This window comes from Lactuca sativa, chromosome 1, assembly GCF_002870075.4.
Source record: "Lactuca sativa cultivar Salinas chromosome 1, Lsat_Salinas_v11, whole genome shotgun sequence".
Lineage (NCBI taxonomy): Eukaryota > Viridiplantae > Streptophyta > Magnoliopsida > Asterales > Asteraceae > Lactuca > Lactuca sativa.
The window spans coordinates 52,640,694-52,656,349 of NC_056623.2; the positions used below are offsets into that span (position 1 = coordinate 52,640,694).

Here is a 15,656-nt window from a genome sequence, read left to right on the forward strand (position 1 = left end):
GCTTTCTTTACTATGTATTCATTTGTTACGTTACCACATGAAGTCATCCGCCCCCGAACGTTTCCGCCGTTCAGGTTTGGGGGTGTGACAGATTGGTATCGGAGCAATGTTTATAGTGAACTAAGTATATCGAACCACATAAGATATACAAACTATAAATGCTTAAGGGACTAATACTCTCTGACAAAACAAATTTTCTTTTTACACTTAAACAACATTTCGTTCAACTTAAATTGATAGTTCATTTAAGTACAATTACATGCATACCACAAACTATTTTCATGATTATACAACTATACAAGTATTTAGACAAGTTGACACTACGATTGAGACTCGATATATGTAATCAGATTTTGGACAAATATAGCATGATCAACTATATTTGCCCAAGATTGGACCAACGTATATCGAGGAATGATCGTAGTAAGCAACAAGTCAAAACTTACCAAACCATTACAAGAATCAATCACAAGAATTTAAATACTATAGGAGTAATTGCTACCTAAACTAGTTTAACTTACATGTTTTACATGTTCCGACTTTATTCAATTCTTATAACCCTATTTCTCGTACAGTCAAATGGCTGGATTTCACCACCCTGGCGACCCCTACTTTCCCAACCAAGGCAACGGAGGATGGATCGAAGATGATCCCGAAGAGGACGAGGAACCCATAGAAGTGGGTGATGACTCCGGTACCGACTCAGAGCCGGAAGTTATCGATCCACCACCCATTCAACCTCCCGTCTTCGTAAGGAACTTTCAAGGACCGACTCCCGTCTGGGGAAGTCACCTCCACCATTGGAGCCAACAGCAAAACCTACGCCTTCCCTACGGCATGTGTCGGGACTTCTATGATGTCCGCGGCGGAGGTTCGGCTGATCGAGCACTCCCGGTAATGGTGGGTAAGTTAGCCAATCAGTCCTATCAGTCTGGAGTACAAGCTAGTCGACTCCGGGATATCAACGTGGAAGTGCAGGTTCACACTTCTGACATCCGTAGGCTGGACAAGATGCAAGACAACGCCCAATTCCAAGCTGAATCGTTTCAAGCGCAAATGATTGCAGCCCTCGCCGAACTAAGGGAACAACAAGCCGCTTTCGATAGGCGTCTAATGGAGTCAAATCAATCAGATACGGAGTCAAGCTCCGAGCGCAACCTTCGACGCAAGTAGTGCTTGTCAAGGACTCAAATTTTTTTATAGCTTAGGACCTCGGCTAAAAGTCTTTAAATTTCTCGAACTTTGTAATCGGAGACCCTTATAGGGGTCAAATTTTCATGATCGTTGTAACAACTTTTATATTAATATAAGTGGCACTATTACTACTATGTTGAGTATTTTGTTCGAACCTTGAATGGTCTTTGTGAACCCAAATACTTGTTTCATACCTTCAGTCTTACAAATAACTTTCATTCTTCTATTTTAAGATTCATACTATCATCTGTTGTTGAACTATAGCGATTTAGTTCATGAGACACATACATTTTCCATTCTATGAAATTCTTATCCTTGTCTTTGCAATCTATAGTTGAAGGATGCCTCCGCGTAGGAATCCAAGGCGAAACAACGGTGAGGAAGCACCTATACCACCACCACCTCCACCACCCCAATTTGATGCTGTAATGTTTCAAGCAGCAGTCACCGCAGCGGTGGCAGCTGCCATGTCACAGATCAATAACTCAAGTGCTAATGGCTCGGGATCTGGCACACACCCATCCAACCATGGCGAGAGTCACGGACCACCTCGAGAATGCACCTATAAGGACTTCACTAATGCCAAGCCCCGGATGTTTTATGGTACTGGTGGTGTGATGGCCCTGAGGCAGTGGATTGAAAGGATGGAGGCAGTCTTTGAAATCTGCTCCTGCCCCGAGCACAGCAAGGTCAAATTTGCAACTTTCACCCTTCTCGATAAAGCTTTAACTTGGTGGAATGGCCACGTTAAAGTACTTACCCTAATCGTGGCAAACTCCATAAGCTGGGAGAGCTTGAAGGCCATGATGATGAGAGAATACTGCCCACGGGGAGAAATTCAAAAGCTTGAACACGAGCTATGGACTCTCGGAATGGTGGGTACCGACATCGCTACTTATACCAACGGATTCTGCGAACTGGCAATCCTTTGTCCAGATATGATTGCTCCCGAGAGCAAGAAGATAGAAAGGTACATCTGGGGACTGACGCCCCAAATGCGGTCAAGCGTGTTAGCTTCTAAACCTAACACCTTTGAAAGTGCTAAGGAACTGGCACAATCTCTGATCGACTACGGAGGTCATCAGAACTCAACCACTTCTGCACCAGCGCCACAGAAAGGAAACAACGACGACAACAACAACAACAACAACAACAACAACCATGGCAGGAAGAGAGCGTGGATTAAAGGGAAGGGTGGGTCTTCCCATGAATCCGCAAAGAAACAACTGGTTTCAGTAAATGCTGCCATTGTACCTGTTACAGCCCCTACAAATACCTACCCAACAAAGCCTTATATAGGCAACCTCCCAAAATGCACCAAATGCAATTACCACCACCATGGACCTTGTCGAGATATGCAGTGCGCCAACTGCAGCAGGAAAGGGCACACAGCCCGTTTCTGCAAGGAACCCGCAAAGCCGATCACTCAAGTTCCCGGTGCGGGTGTAGGGTAGGCTTGCTACGGTTGTGGCGAGGTGGGCCACTACAAGAGAAACTGTCCTAAGGCAGCAGGCACCGGAGGTGTGGGACGAGTTTTGGCAATAGGCCACGACGAAGCTGTAGCTGACCCAACTATAGTTGCTGGTACGTTCCTTCTCGATAATTCATACGCATGCATATTATTCGATAGTGGAGCGGAGAGAAGCTTCGTGAGTCAAAACTTTATTCATTTACTTAAACCTAAACCTAGCAAGTTAGAAAATTCATTCACTGTAGAGATGGCCAATGGAAAAACCGAAAACACAAATTGCATATACATGGGTTGTACGTTAACATTAGACGGCCATTCTTTCCCAATCAATCTCATGCCGGTTCAAATTAAAAGTTTCGACGTCATAGTCGGCATGGATTGGTTGAGTCTTCTTCGCGCCGACATCATGTGCTTTGAGAAAGCAGTCCGTCTTAACCTCCCAAACAATGAAACATTAGTTATCTACGGCGACAAATCTAGTGCAAATCTTCGCATCATTTCGTGCATCCAAGCTCGAAAGTGCTTGCGGAAGGATTGTCGAGCATTCCTAGCGCACATCGTTGATACAAGTCAAGAACTGAAGGACATCAAGAGCATCTCGGTAGTACGCGACTGTCCCGATATCTTTCCAGAAGAACTACCAGGATTACCACCGCAACGCCAAGTCGAGTTCAGAATCGACTTAATTCCAGGAGCTACCCCAGTAGCGAAGTCGCCTTATCGTCTTGCACCAGCAGAGATGCAGGAACTTTCCAGTCAACTTAATGAACTCCTTCACAAAGGATTCATAAGACCAAGTTTCTCACCTTGGGGAGCACCGGTCTTGTTTGTAAAGAAGAAAGACGGATCGTTCCGTATGTGCATCGACTACAGAGAGCTGAACAAACTTACTGTCAAGAACCGTTATCCTCTACCCCGTATTGACGACCTATTCGATCAACTTCAAGGGGCGAACTACTTCTCCAAAATAGATCTAAGATCCGGATATCACCAATTACGAGTTCTAGAGGGGGACATTCCAAAGACAGCTTTCCGAACTCGTTATGGACACTATGAATTCGTGGTGATGCCGTTCGGATTAACCAATGCATCAGCAGTATTTATGGACCTAATGAATAGGGTATGCCGCCCTTACTTGGATCAGTTCGTCATCGTCTTTATCGATGATATACTTATCTACTCTCGAAGTGAGGAAGAGCATAGTCAACACCTACGAAAAGTCCTAGAAACACTGCGAACGGAGAAACTCTATGCGAAGTTCTCTAAATGCGAATTTTGGATTCGAAGAGTCGAATTTTTAGGTCACGTTGTTAGCGAAAAAGGTATACACGTGGACCCCTCCAAAATTAAGGCTATTGAGAACTGGTCAGCACCAAAGACACCTACAGAAATTCGTCAATTTCTAGGTCTAGCTGGCTACTATCGCAGATTCATAAAGAACTTTTCGAGCATTGCGAAACCTCTTACTTCATTAACCCAGAAAGGTGTGGCCTTTGACTGGGAAGCGAAACAAGAGAAGGCATTCCAGACACTAAAGCAGGCCTTGTGCACCGCACCGATACTATCCCTCCCAGAAGGGATAGAAGACTTCGTAGTGTATTGCGACGCTTCAAATCAAGGACTTGGTTGTGTTCTGATGCAGAGAGGGAAGGTTATCGCTTATGCCTCCCGACAGCTTAAGACACACGAAGTGAACTATACGACACACGACCTCGAGTTAGGAGCAGTGGTATTTTCTCTGAAGATCTGGAGGCACTACTTATACGGAACAGAGAGTACTATATTCACCGATCACAAGAGCCTTCAACACATTTTCGATCAGAAGGAACTCAACATGCGACAACGACGATGGGTCGAGTTACTGAATGACTACGAATGCGAAATTCGTTATCATCCTGGCAAGGCCAACGTAGTAGCCGACGCCCTCAGTCGAAAGGAATACACTGGTCGGAGGGTCAAATCTCTGACCATGACTATCCATTCCCACCTATCCACACAAATTAAGGAAGCACAAATGGAAGCTTTGCAACCTGAAAATGTGGCGGGTGAATCCCTGCGAGGAATGGAGAAGAATTTAGAAGTCAAGGGTGGCGGAGCCTACTATCTCATGGACCGAATCTGGACCCCAAAACATGGTGGTTTCAGAAACGTAGTCATGACTGAGGCTCACAACTCAAGATATTCCGTTCACTCGGGTTCAGATAAAATGTATCTGGATCTTAAGAAACTGTACTGGTGGCCTAACATGAAAGCAGAAATTGCTACCTTCGTGAGTAAATGTCTTACTTGCGCTAAGGTTAAGGTCGAGTATCAGAAACCGTCAGGACTACTACAACAACCAGAGATACCGGAATGGAAATGGGAGCGGATTACTATGGACTTCATAACCAAATTACCCAAGACGACAAGTGGACTCGATACCATATGGGTCATTGTCGACAGATTGACCAAATCCGCACATTTCCTACCCATCAAGGAGACTGACGAAATGGAGAAGCTTACAAGAACTTACTTAAGGGAAGTAGTGCGACTGCATGGTGTTCCGATATCTATTATCTCCGATCGAGATAGTAGATTCACTTCAAGATTCTGGCAGTCACTACAAAGTTCCCTGGGAACTAGGCTAGACATGAGTACAGCCTACCACCCACAGACAGACGGACAAAGTGAGAGGACAATACAAACTTTAGAAGATATGCTGAGAGCCTGCGTGATTGACTTTGGAAAGGCATGGGATATTCATTTACCCCTTGTTGAATTTTCATACAACAATAGTTATCATACAAGCATAAAGGCTGCTCCGTTTGAAGCCCTCTATGGTCGAAAGTGCAGATCCCCTCTGTGCTGGACTGAAGTTGGCGATACCCAGTTAGCTAGAGGAAGAGTTCCTGAAAGCACTCTCACCGGTCCAGAGATCATACGTGAAACAACAGAGAAGATCGTTCAGATTCGTGAACGATTGAAAGCCTCAAGAGACCGACAGAAAAGCTACGCAGACCAAAGGAGGAAACCTTTGGAATTCCAGGTAGGAGACCACGTCTTATTAAAGGTCTCACCGTGGAAGGGTTTAATACGATTTGGAAAGCGTGGGAAACTAAATCCAAGATACATAGGGCCTTTCGAGATTCTTGCCAGAATCGGCCCTGTGGCTTACAAGCTTAACCTACCGCGCGAACTTAGTAACATCCATCCAACCTTCCACGTCTCAAACTTGAAAAAGTGTCTGTCCGACGAGACTCTTGTTATTCCACTCGACGAGATCGAGATCAACGAGAGCCTCAACTTTGTGGAAGAACCAGTAGAAATCATGGACCGAGAGATCAAACAAACAAAACAAAGTCGCATACCCATCGTGAAGGTTCGCTGGAACGCCAAACGGGGACCCGAATTCACATGGGAACGTGAAGATCAGATGAAACAAAAGTACCCTCATCTCTTTCATGTTCACTAGTATCTTTACTACTTTAAATTTCGGGACGAAATTCTCTCTAACGGGGGGATGATGTGAGAACCCGATATTTCAACTCTTTGTAACGACCAAAATGGGTCAAGTATTGTAACCACTTCTGAATAATAAAAAGTTACTTTCATAATAAAATGTATAAATAAGTTCTACTTAAATTCCTTCTATGATTAAATTTCTTTGAACCATGATCGTACGTAAAAAGAACGCCCAAATCCGACTTCATATAGCGAAGTTATGATTTTTCCAAGTTCGGCTTAGCAACAGACAGCTAAAAACTCGAATCGGTAATCGAGCGACTTTTGGCCGGAATGACCTAAACGAGAATCGAAGGTCTCGACAATGGTATTCCAGCGGTAAAAAGTCTGGCAAAAACCGACATCAGATAAAGAAGTTATGAATTTTCTAAGAAATTCCTTAAACACGATGGATTTTTAATAAATAATAAAAATATAATTTTGGAATTTGCCGACGGAGTCTAAACGAAAGTTGTAGAGCGTAGTCTCCCCTACGCGAGGATATAAAGACCATTGAAAACGGAGTTCGTATGAAGAAGATATGAATTTTTGAAGTTTATTAAATAAATTAATTATTTATTTAATTCAAAATTCGGATATTATCCGAAGGGGAGTCAACATCCTCCTCCGAAGTACGCGCTGCATACTCCTGTACGCCCCGCGTAACCGAGGGGATTGGCCTCTGATCGTCCACGTCGCGCTATCCGAAGAAACCGACCCATCCGACCCGTCCGAAGCCCCGACCCGTCCGACCCGACGTCCCATCCGACCTGGCGTCCCATCCGACCCGCGTACCCAGCAACCCGTCCCATCCGAACCGAGGCAGTCGAGGCTTCGGTCATGCATGACATACGCGTACGCGCTGCGTACGAGCGTACGCCCCGCGTACCGAGGCAGACCAGCCTTACTATAAATAGGATGCGAGGGTTTCCAAAGAAAGGGTTCATTTCTCTTCTCTCTCTCTCAACTTTGCCTCGTTTTCCGTGTCCGTTCAAACCCGAAGCTCTGGTCTTTTTGGCTCTAGTCCTGAAGGTCGATTTTACTCCCGAGATTCCCGAGAATCCCGAGGAAAATCCGTTTCCCGAGACGAAACTCTGCCCGGTTTTCCATCTCGCTATCTCCAAAACTTTCAAGTGAGTTTCATACCCCTTAATCAACCTTTTTAATTATTCTAAATACTTTTATATGCTTTCAAGGGGGGATTACAAGTAAAACACACGAGTATTATCGTGTGTTACATAAAGAAACTCTTTTATATACTGTTATATATTGAAATCACATGCGATTTATAAACATTTAAAGGAACTTTTATATATATATAACATATGTCACAATAGCATTTTACCTTTTAAAATAAAATGTTGTTGTAATGCATGTATAAACTAAACTGTTCTTAGATTTTTCTTGTCTATCCTAGACTCTACACCAAAAATCTATACTTTCATAAACAAGTGATTCCTTTTCTCAATATTTCTAAACAAACAAGACACGCTTTTTGGAAACTATAATAGGTATAGTTTTACGAACAGATTTCTAACTCTTATGTACTAGAATCACATATTTCAAGAAGCTCACTTTCGTATACAAGAACAAACGTAACATTTTAACAAGTAGATCTGTTTTTATACCACGGATTTGTGAGACACTAACTTCATGTACGTTCGAGTACACATTTCAAGTCCTGTATTATATACCAGAATCCCTTGGAGGGGGAGCATGGTGTTTGTGTATAGATCTATACGGGCTTGACAACCCGCGCCCTGACTGTTAGCTGCAGTCCACCGTTTGGGGTGACAAACGTCATAACATTTCAACGCCTGAAGAACGTTGTGTATAGGCATTCAGAGTCAATAGTATGGTTATAAAACTCACAAGGGGTATTAAAAATGCATTGATTTACAAGGTTTTCAAACTCATTGGTTATTTTACATTTACATACATCTTTGGAAACAAACATTGGTCTTGAGTGAAGGCTACTTTTATACTAGTAGAAAATATAGGATTTTCTAAACACAAACAAACAAAGATAAAACATTTCATTTCATTCAAACATTGTCACTTAAATACTTATGAAATTCACCAGCTTAAATGCTGATCTACTCTTTCAAAATTTCTTGTATGTCCCAGGAAATCAGTAATTTCAGGTATTCATTTCGCTTTTGTTGAAGGGATGCTGCGGCGCCAGTTTAATCTCGTATTTTTGACATCATATTGTAATTGAGTTTTGAACATGTAACTTTTGACAAATGTAAACTTTCAATTATATATATGATGGTTGTATTGCTTTCTTTACTATGTATTCATTTGTTACGTTACCACATGAAGTCATCCGCCCCCGAACGTTTCCGCCGTTCAGGTTTGGGGGTGTGACAGTTTTCCTGTCCCGGCCTACTAAAAATAAAGTCAAAATTAGCCGATGGAGTCCAAACGAAAGTTGTAGATAGTAGTCTCACCTACGCGTGGATATAAAGAACGTCGAAAACGGAGTTCGTATGAGGAAGATATGAATTTTTGAAGTTTATTAAATATTTTCGAAATTAAATTTAAATATAAATTTTCGATATTATCCAAGGGAGGAGTCACCGGGCTTATCCAGGTTACGCCCCGTGTAAATTGCAAATCCAGACCCTATAAAAGGGAGTCGAGTGCAGCCGATTCAATTGCTCATTTCTCTTCTTCCTCTTGCGTTTTTGCATCGTTTTTCGTGCAAGAATTATCCTGAAGCCCCGAAGCAAGTCCTGAGGCCCCGAAGATCCCGAGAAGTGCGATTCCCGAGCCAAAGCTCTGCCCGCGAGAAGTTCGATTTTTGTGAAGATCTTCCAGATCTACCGAAGAATACTACTTCTACAAGTCGTAGTGCTGTCCGATCATCTTCTGATCAAGTGAGTATATACTACCATTCATAAACACGATAATAATACAAGTATGGGTTGAGTGTATTAAGTATATTGTTGTTTATATGTGTGAGCGTGTAGTTACTTTCTTCTAACACATAAATATGAAGTATTTGCTCTGAAATACGTGCTATGTGTTTATATGTTATTTGTCTATTTGAGATGGGCATGGAAATTGGAGTTTTATACAGGTGTTAAATGATTTAAACCGTGTAAGTATTTATATCTACAAAATTGTTGGGTAGAACATAGGTAGATGGAATAGTTGGTGACTATGGAGTTAGCGCCTATTGTATAAACTTGGCGACGATGTGACTTTGTGCCTATTTGATGAACCTTGGCGACTATGGAGTTAGCGCCTATTGTTGAGTAAACCTTGGCGACTATGGAGTTAGCGCTTGTTGAGTAAACCTTGGTGACTATGGATTTAGCGCCTATTGTTAAGTGAACCTTGGTGACTATGGAGTTAGCGCCTATTCTTGAGTAAACCTTGGCGACTATAGAGTTAGCGCTTGTTGAGTAAACCTTGGCGACTATGGAGTTAGCGCTTGTTGAGTAAACCTTGGCGACTATGGAGTTAGCGCTTGTTAAGTGAACCTTGGCGACTATGGAGTTAGCGCTTGTTAAGTGAACCTTGGTGACTATGGAGTTAGCGCCTGATAACTATGGATTTAGTACTTGATAAATAAACTTTGGCAGCAATGGAATTCGTGCCAATTCCTTACGAATAAATGAATGAAGGATAGTTGGTTCTTAGGGTAAAACCTTAAGAAGATAATGGGGATGGGTAATTGGGTTGATTGTTTGTTGATTAAATATAATAATTATATTATTGTGGGTTGAAAACCCTATATGCTCACCAGGCTCCCAAGCCTGACCCACTCAGTTTTCTTTTCATTACAGGTAATGGCATAAGGGTATAAGTTGGTGGACTTGACGAGAGATTTTGGGATTATATATCAGTAGTTATAAATAACTATTGTAAGATCTATTTTATATTGTTTATGCTTTTGGTCTGTAACGAACATGACATCCCGAGGTTTTATTATTTAATGAAAATACATTATTTTCGAGAAATGTTTTGATAAATGGTTATCATATTTTATTTTGGGAACAAATTCCACAACCGTTTTCTTTAAACGATCACTCTGATTTATAAAACAAAGCATAAACAGTCTTTTCTGGCCGTGAAATTGGGGATGTCACATTATGAGCCTGCCAACATTCCACTGAACTGTCTACAAAAGTCTGTGGTCGTCATCCATATTCTGTTGAACGACTAGATCACAATCACATCGAGGTCTCTCATCATTTTTATTTCATCACACATCACACTACTAGAAAAACAGCCTTTTACGACGCTCATTGCGCGTCGTAAAAGGCTCAGACGACACGCAAATGCGCGTCAAGAAAGGCCATGTCACGCGCATTTACGACGCTCATTTACGACGCAAAATTACGACGCGCTTGTACGACATGCAATGTGTATCAAGGAAGGCGCTGTCATAAAGGAAGACGAAACGCATTCGCGTGTCGTAACCTTACGACGCGCATGTTAATGACACACAATGCGTATCAAGAAAGCCCCTGTCAAGAAAGGCCATGTCATAAATGAAGATGACACACACTTTTGCGTGTCATAATTTTAAATGTTTTAAAAATATATATATTTTTGATAGAATTACTAATTTTCAAATTAAAAAACAGATTGAAATTATGATAATACAAAATAAAATACCATACATAAGAACAATAATTCATTTCAAAAAAATATCACAATTCAAGCAAGTTACTTAACATTACATGTCAAACAACACTACATGTCAACACACTTAAAAACATGTTTTTTCCTACATTCGGAGCACCCACTATTCCTATTTCAGCAACCAACTTTAGGTCCAATGCCAACCACCCGTAAAAGAACAACATTAGAAGATCAACATTTTCTTGATTTGATGATTCAACATTAGTTGCCCTTTGACCTATTCCTGTTAAAAAGATACATAAGAGGAATATTATTTTATCTACTCGAGGACAACTTATGATGATAACACCATTATTAAAATGAAGTTACAACATCAGTTATTTACATAAAAAAAATAAAGTTTCAAAAACTCTGAAAATTTGAAATCATAATAAAAAAAGGAATATTATTTTACAGACATACCTTGTTACAGTTTATCATTACTTCCAGCTTTCATGGCAAAAAGTTCACTGGTATCTTTTAGTTCAACCAAATGAACACTAGAATCAAGAAATTCAGTTATTCATGGTGAGAGCCTTTGGAAAATTGAAACTGAAACTATATTCTCCTGTATCGATTATTTTGTAATGATAGGATGGAATTAATTTGGGAAAATAGTAAACAAATTTAGAAAATTACAAGACACGTTAACCATAAAAAACAAACAGACAATAGTGTATATTTATCTGTTCAGCACCGACTCTAGAGTCTAGGCAGACATAATTTACAACAGCTGTCAAATACACAGTCATTTGTTATTCAACATTTTTTTGTAAATAAAAGGGTAAAATGGTCATTTACTTACAGTTTATTCATACCAAAAAAGAAACAGACTTGTGTAATGTATACAACACTTACTACAAACAGACATCATTTACCCATTCTGAACAAACTCTAGACATATTAAATTAACAGTCAATTGTTAAATGTTATTCAACATTGCTTTTAAAGAAAAGGATAAAATGGTAATTTAATCACACAATTCATTCAGACCAAAAAAGAAAGACTTTCTGTATACAACACATACTACAGACATACATCATTTACCCATTCAGAACTTACCCTAGAAAGATCAAATAAACAATCACTTGTTATTCTACCTTGTTTCTAAACAGAAGGGTACAATGGTCATTTACTCACAAGTCATTCGGACCATAAAAGAAAGACTTTATGTATAGATAGACATCATTTACCCATTCAGAACTTACTCAAGAGTCGAGACAGATCAAACAAACAGTCAATTGTACACCAAGTCAAACCTACTCACTTGTTTTCTCGGATGTTGAATCTGAAACCCAATTACCAAATCTTAAAAATATTAAATTAAAAAGAGTTTTTCATAAAAATGTTTATTTGACTGATTAATGTGAGGAGAAAGGGTTCGAGTTGACTCACCTGGACAACAAATACATTTTCAGATGCTAATCTTTTTACAGAGCTAGCAATTGATATAGTATCTCTACCACATGCAACCATCAATAAAGGCCCATCCCTAACAAAAAAAATGATTAATGATAAAATAAATGCAAATTTTAGTTAGAAGTAAGTTGCTATTCTTAAAAATTAATGGTAAAAATCTATAAGAAAGGCTTACTTCTCAGTAGTTCCTCTTGCCATTGTTACTACTGATTTAACATCAGCTTCAATTATAGATGATAAGGCAACACTTCCACCATTTTCTGTGGCCAAAGCATTTGACTTTACTCCATTTAGTTGTAAATAGAACTTGTGGATAGTTGTAAATCAGTTTGATGATGTAATGTATCTGTTTAGGGATAGAAGTTGGAAGCCAGTGTAAATATTCATTGATTCCTCCATCTGGCCTAGTAACATGCTGCATGTGTCGATACAAGAACAATAATAGATTAAAATCATATCATCAATAAATGGTAAGAAACTAAGAATGCAGCCAAGTGTCATCCTCCCTAAAATACATATACCAAGTTGGTGGTCAACACAGATTCCCACAAGCAAAGTTAGAAATAGAAAATCATGTTCTATAACAATGTTGTTCAAGTTATAGTTATTACAGGTAATTCTAAATCAATAAAATCACAATCATATTGCTCCATCAGTCCCAAAAATCACAATCATATTGCTCCATTAGTCCTAAGTGTACATTTGAAACCCTACTGTGAAACATTCATCGTTGTGTTGAAGCTGATAGCTGCTTCTTTGTATTTTCAGGAGAAAAGCAAAGGGGAGATGCCAGAGACGGTGATTTTTGTGTATCGTGTTTGTTTCCTTTGTTTTTCTCTGGACCGATTGAATCAGATTGCATATGAGAGGGAGATGGAATTAGATTGAGAACATAAAGAGAAAAGGGTTTTTGTTGAATTAATAAATTCTTAAAAACTTTTTTCTCTATGTCAGGCTTCATCCTGCATCCGGATTTCGGCGATCGAAACATGAGTATACAAAGGAGCCTTGGGAATGATGGTGATCAGCATGTTAGTGATTATCTGAAGCGAATGCAAACAGAGAATCCAAGTTTCTTCTATGCAATTCAATGTGACTGTGAGCAATCTAATCAAAATATCTTTTGGGTTGATCCATCGTTCAGGATGAATTACAGTTATTTTGGTGATACTGTTAGATTAAACACTTCATACGTAGCCCATCAGTTTAGGGTTCCACTGATCTCGATAACTGGGCTCAATCACCATGGACAACCAGTTCTATTCGGTTGTGGATTGCTTTGAATCCGATTCTTCTTACATTTGTGCAACATCCCGGAATATCAAGAGTAGAGTTGAAGGGCTAAAAGAGTAAATTGGGAAAGAGCGACTCGGCGAGTCCATGGGTGGACTCGGCGAGTAGAGTCGCGACTTGGTCGCGTGTCAAGTGGCCGACTCGGCGAGTCAGTAAGATGGACTTGGCGAGTAGGCGCTGAGTGGAGAAAACCCTAATTCTCGGGGTTGATCCCTATATAAAGAACATAACATCCATTCCCCCAGCCTCTTTACTCATCCTCAAGTCCAGAAACCCTAACCTTCGTATGTGAGTGGATCAAGTTGCATTTGGGAGCTTGGAGAAGCAATTGTTGAGGAAATCTTGAAGGGTAGGAGGCTTGGAGCAAGGGGCTTTGCTTGGATTCGAGTTCCATTGCAGTTGGGGCGTTCTTTTGAGGTAATATCTCGTCCTTGGGCTGTTAATATTTGGATTCATCATTATGGGGTTTGTAGGGAGCTTATCTTTTGGTGTTTTGGAGTTTAGAGGTTAGATATGAGGTTGCTACCTCAGATCTGGAATGGAGAAGGGTTGCAATGCCTGAAAGTCCCTGTGTTTGAGTGTGTAGTGAAGCTATCATGTCCCAAACCCTAGCCCTAAAGTGTTAAAGGCCTAGATCTCTTTGGATTCACGTAAACTTTGCCACTTTACGTGATGGATGGGTTGTTGTTGGGTTGCAGATTTGTTTAATATTGCATCATTGGGCTCGGTTTTTAGTCTAGTTTTGCACTCCGGTTTGGGCCTGTCCAACCGTGAGCCTGTTAGGTTTACTATATAACAATATGCTTGCATGCATATTAGGAAAACGATCTAGAATACAAGATAGAGAATTACGATAGCTTTGATTTTCTTCATCGTTCCTATAAACCTTTTAACCCTCTACAGTTGATGTTCTTTATCGAGCTCTTCTGAGGATTGTTTTATAATCATTCGACACGTTTGATTCATTCTTGAGTTGTTTATTGTTTTCATGTTCTTGCTGTTTAATCTTTATTTTACCTGTTTGAGATCTAATCGATCTTCAAGATTAAGTTTTAATCTCATCAATTGGTATCAGAGCAGGAGGCTGTGTAATCGATACACTTCTTTTCTGTGAAAAAGGTTTCAATTAGGGTTTTCCGCAATTACTGATATTTATTGAGCCGTCATCTCATTATTGACGTATCTTGATATTTATTGTTTTGTCCTAATCTGATTTATTACAAGTCTGATCTTTAAACAGGTTATTCGATCATTATGGACGAGTCGCAATCGAATCCCATCAATATTTCAAACAACATTGGATCAACAACGAAGATTCCCATTCTGTACACCCATGATTATGAAGTCTGGGCGCATCACTTTGAAGATTATGTTATAGGATCTGAGGATAATGGATACCTCATCTGTGAAGCAATCATTAATGGACCGTTTTCTCATTCTGCAACTTCAAGGATTATTAAAACTCAAAAGGAGTATAATGATCTTCTGAAAGATGTTAAAGATATTGCGCAAGATGAAAAGGATAAATTTCAGTGCAATATCAAGGCGTTAAGATTGATCAGATTCGCCCTTCAGTCCGACACTTTCAGGCTGGTAAGTTCATGCACGACGGCAAAAGAAATATGGGACAGGTTACGTGAACTGTACTCTACAGACAAAGATCTAGAACACTCCATTCAAACATTACTCTTGTCTGAGTTTGGTGAATTTAGGCAAGGAACTGAAGAAACCATGACCCAAATGTTCGATCGCTTCAATCATCTTCTTAGCAAGATGATCAAACATGACATCGAAAGAAAGCTTATTGAGTAGAAGGTTACGTTCTTAAATGGTCTAAGATCAGAGTGGAGGGAAGTCGTGTCCACAGTTAAAGCCCACGAGCAATTTAAATCATATTCCTTGGTGAAACTGGTGGGCATTCTCAAATCTCAGGAGAAGATTGTGTTGCAGGAAAAGAATATGGTTTCAAGCCTAGGTTCGTTAGCCCTCTTGTCCAAAAGTAAAGCTGTAATGGAGGACGAAGACCTCAACTTGGAGGATTATGATCTCACGTCTGAAGATTATGCTATGATGGTATCTAACCCCAAGAGGTTCATCAAGAAGAGATTCCCTAACAACAAAAACCGAAACTGGCAGGGGAGTTATAGCTCAGAAAAGGTTA

At 40.2% G+C, this 15,656-nt stretch overlaps 1 protein-coding gene across 1 annotated transcript; it reads left to right on the forward strand.

Moving 5' to 3' along the window:
* Window positions 1-12,775: 12,775 nt before the first annotated feature.
* On the forward strand, window positions 12,776-13,485 carry LOC111896386 (protein FAR1-RELATED SEQUENCE 9-like). The gene is made up of 2 exons (XM_023892380.1): window positions 12,776-12,815; window positions 13,157-13,485. Exons 1-2 carry the CDS (start codon window positions 12,776-12,778, stop codon window positions 13,483-13,485), a joined length of 369 nt encoding a protein of 122 aa, XP_023748148.1.
* The last annotated feature ends 2,171 nt before the right edge of the window (window positions 13,486-15,656 follow it).

Bases quoted from the DNA above. Each gene is read 5' to 3' on its own strand.
- LOC111896386 (XM_023892380.1), top strand. From the start codon at position 12,776: ATGTTCTATAACAATGTTGTTCAAGTTATAGTTATTACAG. The intron at 12,816-13,156 runs GTAATTCTAAAT...TCTCTATGTCAG, and splicing joins TCAAGTTATAGTTATTACAG to GCTTCATCCTGCATCCGGAT.